Source organism: Trichosporon asahii (genome assembly GCF_000293215.1).
Source record: "Trichosporon asahii var. asahii CBS 2479 unplaced genomic scaffold scaffold00009, whole genome shotgun sequence".
NCBI classification, from domain to species: Eukaryota; Fungi; Basidiomycota; class Tremellomycetes; order Trichosporonales; family Trichosporonaceae; genus Trichosporon; species Trichosporon asahii.
Window position 1 is genome coordinate 403,026 of NW_014040915.1, and position 12,332 is coordinate 415,357.

A 12,332-nucleotide genomic window follows, 5' to 3' on the forward strand; every position below is an offset into this window, starting at 1 on the left:
TTTGGCTAGGCTGGCTAGGCTGACTGGGCTGGCTGGGCTGGCTAGGCCGGGCTGACTGGGCGGGCGGGGTGGCCTGGAAGCTAAGCTGATGGAGACCGGCGGGTGGGTGCTTGGCTGTTCGAGATCGGGGCTAGGGGTACGGGGGCTACGGGGGACACGGAGGATGTGGGTATGCAGGGTGCCCGGGCGCGCCGGGCGTCATGACCACCAGCCTAGCGGCCGGCCTAAGGGATCAGACGTTGACAGGTCAGGGACACACCCATCCACCGCTCGATTGGAGCACGCCCTCTTCCTCCCCCGCGCACCGCGTACACGACACGATTCCGTGTTGGCCACAGACTTCTCCTCCTTCCACTTCCACACTTGAAGCTGATACCTGCTTCTCGTACTTGACATGGGCCCTACTCCTCCTTATCTATGATCATCCTGCCTTTTCTCCATTCTCCGCCGCAACAAACATCCCCAGTAGCTTTTCGCCAGGAACAAGACCTGCGTACCTGCTCCAAAGTTCCCCAGACGAGTATCGTGCCTGGAAGCGTTGCATGTTTCTTCTCTCCGAGCTCTGGCTGCTAGGCTGCTAGCTAGCTGGGCTGGTGCCGTACCCTTTGGCCATCTGGTGCCGACTCCAGCTGTCCATCTCAGTCTGGCGTCTCGTCTCGACAACCCGCTCTTTCTCCCAAACCCAACAAAAGGGGCTTCGTACCTCGACCCACACAGCGACTAACTCTCGTGTGCATGTTTGTTGCTGCTCTCTCTCTGTAGTCGTGCCTCAGCCGTGTGTGGCCAGCTAGACCGCTGGCGATCGTATTTAACATACGCCTTGGCTTATGTGCACATGTGATGTGGCTTCTGGCGCGGTCTCGAGGTCTTTGAAGCCGAGGTGTGACCGAGTCTGTTCCCTACTAGTGAAGTCCTGGTGAACCGAGGTGAAGCTGCAAAACGTGCAACGGTGTGCTAATCTTTGACGCATGTCGGATGCTTAGAAAGTCCGCCGCCGCAAAGCTACAAGATCGGCTCGAGGATTGCGTCGGCGCGCTGCCTTGCTGCTTGCCCGTGCCTGGCGGACCTGACACCCCCGCAGCACCTGCCGTCACGATCAGCCGAAGTACTCCTTGCAAGAGGAAAGGGGCACGAAGGGCACACCGGACCTCGTTCCTGAAAAGAAGCCGGGTTGGTGTGACCTCATCGCGGGCCACGCGGGCTTGATTGAAACCATGTGCGCCCCACACAGAGCAACTTCATAGTGGCAGATCGAGATCTTCCTCGATCACTTCCTGCACTATGATGCGCCCCTCTCACCGACCGAGGCTGGACTCTGCTAATGACTATCTGTACATGCACGCTCATCTAGGCTATGGAGGACGAGATGGGCAACAGGGACAGGCGTCCTGTCACCCGCTGTAATCTAAACGACACAAGAACACTGTGCTGGAACGGGGCGTACGTAAACTGTATGAACATAGCCAAGGTTGCGTTCGAAGAACTGTAATCGGCGCACAGCGCGCGCTTCGTGCCCGTGCACTGCGTTGAGAAGGAGAAGACTTGCTTGGGGAGGTTACCGGCACTCGTGGCTGAGTGGGTGCTGTGATCGGGGCTGTCTGTTAGCTAGCTCTGGCACGCTTCGCCTAAGCTCACCTGGCTCATCGACTTGTGGTGCACCAGGGCATGAGTGTGTGGCTTGCTGTCCTGGATGTCAGCTGTGTCGGCTTCCCCATAAGCTCACTTTTTCGCGGTGCAAGCAGGGGACCACATCGCAGACCCATTCCAACCAACCCTTGGGCTGCTCCCGCTGCTTCTCCTCGATCGTGTTCGAAAGCTTGGCGGACGCTTTCGTGTAATTCGTGGTGTTCTTCTTTTTCAGGCTGAGCTTCTTTAAACGCTTGGTAACCAGTCCGTCGGGGCTCGAGTTGATGCTGCCCTGGTCCGAGTCATTGTCGCCAACGAGGAAACTCGACTGATTGGCGCGGTTCTGCCTCTTGATCGTGTCAAAGTCCATCGATGCGTAGTGGGTCATCCGTCGCAGTTCCTCCAGCTCCGTCGCGGCCGAGAGTTTCTTGCCACTTCGGCTCTTGTAAAGGCTCTGACGCCTGGGTGGTGGGACAATGCTCTCGCCGTTGCCTTCTGTCGCGCTTCTCGCCAGTGATAAGTCGGGCTTGCTATTGTTGTAGTTGCAAGTGTAGGTCGAGTAGCAGTCAAAGGTGCTCCGTCGCACTGGCGTTCTCCGGGTGCTCTCCAGGGACGGTCGATCGACTTCGAGCACCCGCATCGGCAGAGACAGCACACTGGGGTTCCCGCTCTGCAGAGTGATGCCGGAGTACTTGCTGCTATGCCCACTACTCCTCTGGTCTCCGTCGAGATCGGGCAGGTCAATACCGGCCAAGGGACCGATCGTGAACCGGTTTCCACCATTGTGTCCAGCGATGAACGGTGTTCCAGGGGTGCCCGGAGTCGCAGGTGTCATAGGGGGAGGCGGCATGGGACCCGGATCGTACCCCAAGAGGTCAATAACCGACGGAACTGGCTTGCGTTTGGCCCTCAGATGGGCCGCGGTAGGTCTCGTCGGGCCATTGACTGGAGGTGCGACAGTCGCTGTCGCTGGGAGTGTTCCAGTTTGCGACTCTTGTGGCGTCGCCGGCGTCCGCGGCGGTGGCGACTCCGCTGTTTCATTGAACGATTCGTCAGAGCTCTCGCTCGTGCGCAGCAGGCCGTCCGTAGAGCCGTGTGCCAGAGACCGATGCGAGTGTTCGCACGATGGCGTTTCTAACGAATCAGGTGATAAAGTGGTCGAGTTCTCGGTAGGCATCGTGATTCGGAGCCCTGAACGAGGGGGTCTGTGGGGCTGAAAGTCGGAGAGGGTGCTGCAGAGGGTCGTGGCCGTGGCCGTCGAAGAGACAGACATCGCGCTTCTTGGTGAGAAAGATTAGAGAGCCGCTCCGTCGAGGAGAAGTGCTTTCACGAAGAGTAGAAATAAAGGAAGCTGTTTGATCGGGCGACAGCAGCCGTCGAACACTGGTTCTGAGATGAAGGGCTGGAAGGGGGGCAGATCACGCTGTGTCGGCTGCGAATGGCGGCACCGTCAGGTCGATCTTTCGCACAAGGGGGCTGGGGGGAAGACGCTCGTCAACTGGCTGGGAATGATAGCGAGAAGTCTTGACGAAGAGGCGGACGTAAGATAAAGAGAAGGGAAAAAGGAGGGTGGAGTAGGATAAAGCAATCGATAGGAAGAGACAGAAAGCAAAATCAGTGTTCGAGGAAGCCCGTGCTTGGTGTGCAGCACGAGTGTGGAGGATCCATCTTGGTAGTGTGCCCGCATGCTCGTCGCTCGCTGCCGTGTGCGACAGGAAGGCAAACTAAAAGCTTGGCCACTGGCGGTGTGTACGGTGGGTCATGCAAGTGATGGAGGTCTGTGCACGTCGTCATGTCCTCGAAACACCTGAGACAGGAGGCCCTCCGGACGCCACCGCACGCTCCCTGCCCCCGCGACCCTCGTTTGTCTTGACAGGGCGCACATGGCGCTTCGCCGACACCTGAACCTCGCCGCATCGCGACCGCCTCGGTTCTCCTTTTCGGCGAGACTACAGCATGTTGTGTGCCCAAGTACACTGCGACGTCTGCAGTGTGTGAATCAGTGTTCTTCAACCGGCGGGAAACACAGCGATCCTGCTTTTGTCGTGTGTATGTGTTGTATGACTTGTGTGGGTGATCAGCCGTCCACTCCACTCGGGGCCAGGGCCCTGCGTACCCTTCGGACCGAGCCGTAGTGCGCAGAGTGTGATGTGATCATGAGATCCTTCATTTTGCTAGTTTGGGTAGCGCCGAAAGCCCGGATCGCCTCTGCACCTTCTGTTCTTCTGCCTCATATCGCCTCATGCCGACCTCTTTCGCTGCTCAGATCCTCCCATGCCACCTGCTCTGCGGTCATTAGGTGTGTGGCCCGGCAACGCATGCAGACCCACTTGACCTCCTTGCCCCGAAAGGAGTCGAGAATCGAGAAGCAGCTCGAGATGTGGCGTCGAGGGCGTCGGAAGGAGCAGTGCAAGGTCTCCTGCGACCTCTCGCCCGACATTCCTCCCTTTGTACGAAGTCGGGCACAAGGGGGGCGCCGAGCGAACGGGCAACGAGGGCGCAGTGAATCCTGTGGACCCTTGCGCATCCCATCCTTTGTTCACTCTGCTCGGAACAAGTGCTCGACGCCTTCCTTGTGCTAATCATGCGCTTGGTGACGGAGCGACAGGGGGTTCATGAAAGCTGAATCGGGAAAGGAAGACTATCGTTGGTGGATGTGCCTTTGTCGCTGACTACCACGCCGTGTTCGAAGCCATACCGCATCTCTGCCAATAACTCCGGGTACTGTCATGGGCAGTCCACGGAAAGCTCACCACTGATTGCAGAGAAGGTAAATGGGAGTTCGGCTTGCATGATCTGCTGCATGAATTCCAGCATCCGTCGATTTGGATATCGAACGTGACAGTCACGTGGTACTTGACGTGTCATTAGTGAAGGACGAAATCACGGCGTGCCTGATTCCTTTCCGCTGCAAAGTCGATGATCTCGAGGGCTCAGCCGGACTTTTGTTGCCAGACCGACGACCGACCACGCCACGATGTCGAGCCCGAGCCTGCATTACCTGCTCTCGAGCCTGCGGAGTCCGATATTCAACACGGCTGCCGTCACCTCGAACGCGCGCACGGGAGCCAAGTACCTGAAGCGCCGGCTGCGTGCCGACAACGCACTCCTGTACGCCGTGCAGAGCCCGACGATGCGTGTGTTCGCCAACGACAAGAACTTCCGCGGCTGGGAGGGTCTTGCGCGCCCCGGAGACGACGGATACGACACCCAGCTTCCCATCGACATGGTCGTGCCGCCGTCTACCGCCAATGTGGAGTTTGTTGAGGTCCCGCGTGCCGCTCGCCCTGGTCCGTCGAACATTACGAAGTACAGGTCGCACTGGATCGAGGACGCAAACGAGTACGTCCGTTTCGACGTTTTGGACGGCAAGCGGGCCAACGGCAAGACGGCGCCGAAGAAGGGTGAGTTCGCAGATGGCAGTGAGGGAGCTGTGACTCGGCGAGGGTCAGGACGACGCAGAGGGAAGGCAGACTCTGCTGCTCCACGGGGCATCTTCCATGTACCTGAAAGTTACCTTTGTTCTTTGCAGCTCCAGAAACCGTTGTGTCGAGCTAACATCACAGGCGAGGGCAAGCGTGTTCTTGCGGGCAAGAAGAAGAAGTAAACAGCCTCTCTCGCGTTTGGGTTCATTATCTAGTAAGTTGTGGCTCCGCGGAGGTGCACAACTAACAAACAGGGCCGAGGGACGCACTCATTAACATTTATACCATTCATGCATTCATACAGCTCCGCGTTCAGTTGCAAGTACAGGAGAATCGTTTGAAAGAAAGAAGAGACTGTGTTGTCGGTCAGTAGAGAGTATTTGGGCTTCAGGGAACAGTGCCCGTGCAAGCAAACGGGCGAGCGGCCTCCGTGACACCACTGTGCAGGACAGGGGGCTCATTCAGATACTGAGAGGGTCGTAGTGACTGGTGATGATGTTTTACGTCGGTCCGTTGCAGAAGGAAAAGTCAGTCATCCGATCGGCCACTGTATCCGGCGCCACGCGTGCCAACCTCCACCTTGTTCAACCACCAGATTCCAATCCAGCTCACCTCCTTTCGTCATCCCACACCACCATGTCCGTCACGCTGAGTGCGTCCGCGTACACCCTCCCGCTTCTCCACGCGGCGCGACACCCCGCGTCGACCGTACTCGGCCTGCTTCTTGCGCGCGGAGCCGAAATCGTCGAAGCTCTTCCGATCCTGCACCGGTATGCGTCCCTCTCGCTCACGATCGACACCGCGCTGCGCTTCGTCCGCGCGCACGCCAAGGACAACGGCTTGACTATTGCGGGCGTCTACATTGCAAACGAGGATGGGAGCACAAAGGTTCCCCGCGTTGCGGAGCGGCTGCTCGAGACGATAAGGAAGGAGAATCCGAGTGCCATCGGTCTTGTTGTGAGTGGTCACCTTCCTCCGCTGTCCACGACTACTCCTTTTCCTCTTCATGGCGCTGCACAGCCAGCCGAAAGGGCACACCATGTCTGGCTGAAGTCCTCGGTCTTACGCATGGAACTGGACTGCCGGGGATGCTGGTACAGGTATGCTAATAGCTAACTCCAGCTGGACAACTCGAAGCTCGCGACGTCAGAACCGATCTACGTCTCCGCCGCCCAGGTCACGTTCCCGTCGCAGGCTGAGTGCGAGAAGGCGATTCAGGCCGTGAAGAAGGGTGGTGCACACAAGTCGCTCGTAGACTTTGACGATTACATGGACGACTCGTGAGTATCAGGAAGCTGTTTTGCCGTCCTTCGTCTTCCCTCTCGCGTTGCGCCGTGCAGCAAGGACTGCTGCGCATACCTCGAGAGCAAGCTTTCCAGATGAAGAGAGCATTTGTCAAGCTCAGTGGGGGATCGGCAGAGAGAGAGAGAGAGAGCTTCGCGACCTGTGTGCAAGTAGCTGACACCCAGGAACTCTGACTGGCCTGAGAACATGCAGGCCAAGAAGGCTCTCGCATAGTTGATAGTATTAGATGTATCTGCTTTAATCTGAACATGCAGCAGCAGGTTGAGGCCGCGGTGATCAGTCAGTGCACGATAGTGTGGTGATCAAGCAGAGGAATGTAGAAATAGTCTGCTGGAATCTCAGCGGTAACTGACAGATGGCACCTGACATCATACGCGACCAACTTCACACAACACTCCGCCGGCCGATTCGTCACCCGTGTCCGCGCAACGCCTCCTCACTGCGAATTCAAGCACAACGTCGGAACAGCACTCTCTGCCTGCACCGACGCACTGCGGTCTCTCTTCCACTCCCTTGCGACTCTGCCGTGAACTGGAACCCTTCATGTCCCTCTCCGCCTTTACTCTCATAGCTCTTCTCCGCGCCTCAACCCCCGCATCGTCCAGCCTTGTCCCACGCAGATAGCTTATGATGATTTCATTTATTTTGTATCAATGCCCCTCGCTCCATTTAGTTCTTGACGGACTCCTGGAGGATGTCGGTGGGGACAGCGTCCTTGCCGTACTTCTTGGCGTCGAGCTTGGCGTAGTAGTTGTCACGCTTCTTCACTGTGAAGGGGTTAGCTTTCTGAACGGAGAGGCAAAGCTGTCGGTTGCCGAAACGTTCACGCGATCCTCGGGTCGATGACGAGGGACATGGCTGACCGTGGCTTGGGCAAGTGGGCCTGACCCGGGCCACTATTTGTCCACCCCCGTCATGTCATTCGGAATGCGTCGCGGCGCTCGGAGCTTCGATACGTACTCATGGGGACGTGGACACCGTACCTGCACGTTAGCTATCATGCGCATACACCGAGCAGGGCAATGTTCGTGGTGCGCGGAGGCGATGTGCACAAGTCTCTCGTCGGACCGCTCGCGCGTGACTTCATTCCGTCTTTCGGAAGCGCAACAAGCATGTCGTGCACATGCACACCGCGTACCAACTATCCTGCCCTTCCACACTCACCAGAAGGCGTAGCCGCCGGCGAATCCGAGACCGAGACTGTGACATGTTAGTAATCTGATCCGTGTGCCGGTGTGACGAGATGTCGAGTTGAATCTCCTTGATTTTGATTCGACACATACCCGGCACCGATGTCGAAAAGGAGGCGCTTCTTGAGCTGCGAAAGTCAGCGCTGTCGTCGCGTTGTCGGTGTCCTACGCACCATGCCAGTGATAGGAGCGACGGCCATGTTTGCGGTGTGGTTTCGGGGGGTAGAGTGGTGTGTAGAGAAGAAGAGGTCGTTGGTGAAGGGGCCAGCTTGAGCGAGCACTGTGGTTGGAGGCGCCTTCGGAGTGGAACGGGCAATAGGATTTGGAGACATGTTCGTGCTGGCGCCTATTCGTGGCAGTTAGGAGGCCTAACCACCGCTCGCGCCTACGGGCAACTCGTGACGTGGATCAAGCTTTGGAATTTTCACGTGGGAGCCCCTCCTCAGATCCTCATCCGGCCTCCGTTCCTAGTTCCTCGCCTCGGCACTGGGGAACTTGGGAAGGTGCGGCCGAGAGAACGATTTTGCCCCCGCCGGTCCTCGTTAGCCGATGCGTCTTACCCGACCCGCCTTCTAGATAGCCAGCTGCTTGAATTCCGCTGTCTCGCTGATCTTTACCTTTCATCCACCCCCCTCCGACTCCACCATGCTCCCTACTCGTGCCAACTTCGTCCACATCCTCGTTCCCGTCAAGCGCGCGATCGACTATGCCGTCAAGGTCCGCATTGCCAAGGACGGAAAGGGCGTCGACACCTCGGTCAAGCACTCGATGGTGAGTAAACGAGCTCCGAGACGCACCGGCTCGACCAGCCGCGATGTCTAGGATTCGAGTACGGATACAGTCACTGACTTGCAGAACCCCTTCGACGAGATTGGTGAGTACCTGAGATAGATGGCGAGGAGCTCTGTTGAGCTCTCGCTGTCCGAGTTGAGCCCTTCTGCTAGCTTCAGCGAGCTCTTGGGGCCCAACTTGAAACGGTAGCCGAGGTCCGGCCGACTGACACCCGATAGCTGTTGAGGAGGCCGTCCGCATGCGCGAGAAGGACAAGGACCTCGTCCAGAGCATCACTGCCTTCACCGTCGGCCCCGCCAAGGCCGTCGACACCCTCCGTACTGCCCTCGCCATGGGTGCCGACACTGGTATCCACGTGAAGGTTCCCGACAACGCTACTGTCGAGCCCCTTGCCGTCGCCGAGGCCATTAAGAAGGTCGTCGAGCGTGAGGGCGACAAGAAGATCGACCTTGTCATCCTCGGCAAGCAGGCTATCGACGACGACTCGGGAGCCACCGGTGGTATGCTCGCTGGTCTCCTGAACTGGCCCCAGGCTTCGTTCGCCTCGAAGCTCGACGTCTCTGCCGACGGTGCCGCCAAGGTCACCCGTGAGATCGACGGTGGTCTTGAGGAGCTCAAGACCAAGCTTCCCCTCATCGTCACCACTGACCTTCGTCTCAACGGTGAGTCTGCACTTTTTGCGGCTGTTGGCGGGTTTGCGGGTGGAAGTTCGCCTTTCGGCTTCTTTGCCCGAACGGACTCGGGAATGACGACCACATCCGCAATCGTGTTTTCAGCTGCGATGTCATCGTGTGAGGAGCATAGCTGACAATGCAGAGCCCCGTTACGCTTCCCTCGTGCGTATCCAAGCGGAATGGACTTGCATAATGAGCTCAGCTGACCCCGCAGCCCAACATCATGAAGGCCAAGAAGAAGAAGGTCGAGACGATTACCCCCGAGGACCTCGGTGTCGACATCACCCCCCGCCTCGAGACCATCTCCGTCTCGTCTCCTCCCGAGCGCCAGGGTGGTGGCAAGGTGAGCTTTCTCTGTGCTAGTGCCGAGCTGACAGTCGCAGGTCGAGTCCGTCGCCGACCTTGTCTCCAAGATCAAGGAGGCTGGCGTCCTCTAAACAGTTCGTTTATAGTAGACTATGATAAACGGGCCGTAGATAAAAGGCATGCATGCAGTAGAGACGTAGGCAGACAATTTTGAGTGCATTGTGGCAGCCAACAAGCATGGGTCCAGCAGGTGTCAACACTGATCTGTGCGGGCAAGATGACGGCTCGGATCGATGGGACCCGCTTGATCAAAGTGATCGCCTATCGCAGATGTCGTACTTGCGGCCGACCGACGAATCGCGGAAGATATGGGGCGGCCCAGGTACTCACATAGCCGAGTCGAGCGTGGCTGCATGGCTTGCCATAGCGCGTGGCAAAACCCGTATCAAAATGTGACGTGTAAAAGAGACCGGTGACTACGCACATTTCATTGAGTCGGAGTATAGGTCCGATGGGAGTGGATTTTCTTGTGGCGTGCTAGGAGCTGGACGAGTCGGCCCTGCGGGCCTTCAGCCCCAACGTCTTGTCGTTTGTTCTTTGCATCGTCCTGACGACGTTCACCCCTATCATGGCTCAAGGTAAGCTGACCCTCGCACCAGTGACACTTGGACCTCTGCTGACATTCCAGCTCCGGAAGGGGTTACCGTTGTGTACGTATTTCTCGAGATCGGCGAGTTTGTTTGAACGTTTCCGGTCCGGAGGCCCGCTTGTACATTGAAGCGGGCGACCCAGGTGTCGACAACGACATGGGTGCCAGGGCGATACGCATGAGGTCGTCACCTTGAACCAGATGTGTTCTGGGAACGAGCTTCGTCCTCTCCCTGTTCCTTCTCGGACGTTCATTACTCCGCGCGGTCCACAACTGCCCTGCCGCGCAACCGCTGACATCCAGCCTCGGAGCCCAGTGGGGCGATGAGGGCAAGGGCAAACTTGTCGACATCCTTGCAGCGGACGCAGATGTCTGCGCCCGCTGCGCCGGCGGCAACAACGCCGGTCACACCATTGTTGTTAAGAATGACAAGGGCGAGAAGACCACCTACGCCTTCAACCTCCTTCCTTCGGGTCTGATCAACCCCAAGGTTGAGGCTTTCATCGGCTCTGGTGTCGTTGTCCACGTCCCTTCGCTCTTCAACGAGCTCGACACTCTCGAGCGCAAGGGTGAGTTGACCTCATGGCTGCTGCACGCAAGCAGCACGCCAGCCGTAGTGCGAAACTCTTGGCACTGAATTGTCTGGCTGTTTGGTGATCGGAGTACTGACGAATCAGGACTCAAGGTCGCTGACCGTCTGTTCATCTCGGACCGTGCGCACCTTGTGATGGGCTTCCACCAGATCGTCGACGGTCTCAAGGAGATCGAGCTTGGTGGCTCGTCTATTGGCACCACCAAGAAGGGCATTGGTCCCGCTTACTCGTCCAAGGCCTCGCGCTCGGGTCTCCGTGTTCACCACCTCTACGACCCGACGTTCCCCGCCAAGTTCCGCAAGCTTGTCGAGGGACGTTTCAAGCGTTACGGCCATTTCGAGTTCGACACTGAGGGCGAGATCGAGATGCTTCAGGCTTTCGCCGAGCGTCTCCGCCCCCACGTCGTCGACGGCCCCACCTGGCTGCACAAGAAGCTTGCCGCTGGCAAGAAGGTCCTTGTCGAGGGTGCCAACGCGCTCATGCTCGACATTGACTACGGAACTTACCCATTCGTGACCTCGTCCAGCACCACCATTGGCGGTGTCTGCACTGGTCTTGGTATTCCTCCCTTCGCCATCAAGCGTGCCGTTGGTGTCATCAAGGCCTACACCACCCGTGTCGGTGGCGGACCCTTCCCCACCGAGCAGCTCAACGACGTCGGTACCACCCTCCAGGAGGTGGGTGCCGAGTACGGTACCGTTACCGGCCGTCGTCGTCGCTGCGGCTGGCTCGACCTTGTTGTCTGCCGTTACTCTACCATGATCAACGGCTACACCTCGATCAACCTCACCAAGCTTGACGTCATGGACGGCTTTGACGAGATCAAGGTCGCCACCGGCTACAAGCTCGACGGTGTTGAGATTGAGGGCTTCCCTGCCGACCTTGACCGCCTCGCTGAGGTCGAGGTTGTCTACGAGACCCTCCCCGGCTGGAAGTCTGACATTACCGGCATCCGTAGCTTCGAGGCTCTCCCCGAGAACTGCAAGAAGTACGTTCACTTCATCGAGAACTACCTTGGTGTCAAGGTTCAGTACATTGGTGTCGGCCCTGCTCGCGAGAGCACCATCACCGTCTACTAGATATAGCATAGCTATGGAACGAAATAAAACTCCCACGGAATGCGGTGCGCAGATTGACGAAGCATGCAGAGGCGCGGAGCATCAGTATGATTGTCAGCGTCAGTTTCTAATGAAAGAGGGGCGGCCGATACCCTAAGTTTGTGTCTGGTACGACGCCAAGCACGTGAAATATAGCAGGCTACGTGTGTTCCGTCCCGCCGTTTGCCACTTGTGCGATCCGCACAGTTCACGGCCGTAACTTTGACCTCATACCTCAATACTTCTTCTTTCTCACCCACCTGGAGCGTACCCCTTGCGCGCACGACATTAACACTCTTTACATCTGGTCACCAGCTTCTCGACAGTCTCGGTGAAGCAACTGTGACAACTCACAAGCGCGCGGACGAAAATCAGTCACAACAAACCGATTCCAGTAAAGGCACACGTCAACACCCCTAACCACCATGAGCCAGCAGCAGCCCGGCCAGACTCTGGCTTCTCATCTCATCGCGCAGACCATCTCCAGCGTCCAGCTGCTTGAGAGCCTGGGCCTCATCCAGCATGCGGACGCCGAGGTTATCCGCTCCAAGCTCCCGAATCCGTACACGACATTCCCGTCGCTGGTCACGGCGGCCTCCACCGGCAGTGGGTATCCGGCTCTGTGCTCTGTGGTTGCCATGATGGCCACTGAGGCGTCCGACCTGTTCTGAGGAT

The 12,332-nt window shown here is 57.9% G+C and overlaps 7 protein-coding genes across 7 annotated transcripts; 5 read left to right on the forward strand and 2 right to left on the reverse strand.

Annotated features, from left to right (window-relative positions):
• Positions 1-1,693: 1,693 nt before the first annotated feature.
• A1Q1_06936 (uncharacterized protein) lies at positions 1,694-2,899 on the reverse strand (the record flags this gene model as incomplete). Its single annotated transcript, XM_014327185.1, has 1 exon — positions 1,694-2,899. The coding sequence occupies one exon, from the start codon at positions 2,897-2,899 to the stop codon at positions 1,694-1,696; it is 1,206 nt and encodes a 401-aa protein (XP_014182660.1).
• Positions 2,900-4,603: 1,704 nt separating this feature from the next.
• On the forward strand, positions 4,604-5,233 carry A1Q1_06937 (uncharacterized protein; the record flags this gene model as incomplete). Its single annotated transcript, XM_014327186.1, has 1 exon — positions 4,604-5,233. The coding sequence occupies one exon, from the start codon at positions 4,604-4,606 to the stop codon at positions 5,231-5,233; it is 630 nt and encodes a 209-aa protein (XP_014182661.1).
• A 454-nt stretch (positions 5,234-5,687) lies between these two features.
• On the forward strand, positions 5,688-6,569 carry A1Q1_06938 (uncharacterized protein; the record flags this gene model as incomplete). Its single annotated transcript, XM_014327187.1, has 3 exons — positions 5,688-6,008; positions 6,174-6,331; positions 6,521-6,569. The coding sequence occupies 3 exons, from the start codon at positions 5,688-5,690 to the stop codon at positions 6,567-6,569; spliced, it is 528 nt and encodes a 175-aa protein (XP_014182662.1).
• Positions 6,570-7,025: 456 nt separating this feature from the next.
• A1Q1_06939 (uncharacterized protein) lies at positions 7,026-7,878 on the reverse strand (the record flags this gene model as incomplete). The annotated part of the gene is made up of 5 exons (XM_014327188.1): positions 7,026-7,252; positions 7,317-7,339; positions 7,521-7,556; positions 7,640-7,674; positions 7,720-7,878. The coding sequence occupies 5 exons, from the start codon at positions 7,876-7,878 to the stop codon at positions 7,026-7,028; spliced, it is 480 nt and encodes a 159-aa protein (XP_014182663.1).
• A 313-nt stretch (positions 7,879-8,191) lies between these two features.
• Positions 8,192-9,449, forward strand: A1Q1_06940 (uncharacterized protein; the record flags this gene model as incomplete). Its single annotated transcript, XM_014327189.1, has 6 exons — positions 8,192-8,317; positions 8,369-8,420; positions 8,557-9,000; positions 9,155-9,174; positions 9,227-9,355; positions 9,396-9,449. 6 exons carry the CDS (start codon positions 8,192-8,194, stop codon positions 9,447-9,449), a joined length of 825 nt encoding a protein of 274 aa, XP_014182664.1.
• A 106-nt stretch (positions 9,450-9,555) lies between these two features.
• A1Q1_06941 (adenylosuccinate synthase) lies at positions 9,556-11,639 on the forward strand (the record flags this gene model as incomplete). The annotated part of the gene is made up of 4 exons (XM_014327190.1): positions 9,556-9,770; positions 9,825-9,956; positions 10,271-10,536; positions 10,645-11,639. 4 exons carry the CDS (start codon positions 9,556-9,558, stop codon positions 11,637-11,639), a joined length of 1,608 nt encoding a protein of 535 aa, XP_014182665.1.
• A 443-nt stretch (positions 11,640-12,082) lies between these two features.
• On the forward strand, positions 12,083-12,328 carry A1Q1_06942 (actin filament organization-related protein; the record flags this gene model as incomplete). The annotated part of the gene is made up of 1 exon (XM_014327191.1): positions 12,083-12,328. The coding sequence occupies one exon, from the start codon at positions 12,083-12,085 to the stop codon at positions 12,326-12,328; it is 246 nt and encodes an 81-aa protein (XP_014182666.1).
• Positions 12,329-12,332: the final 4 nt, after the last annotated feature.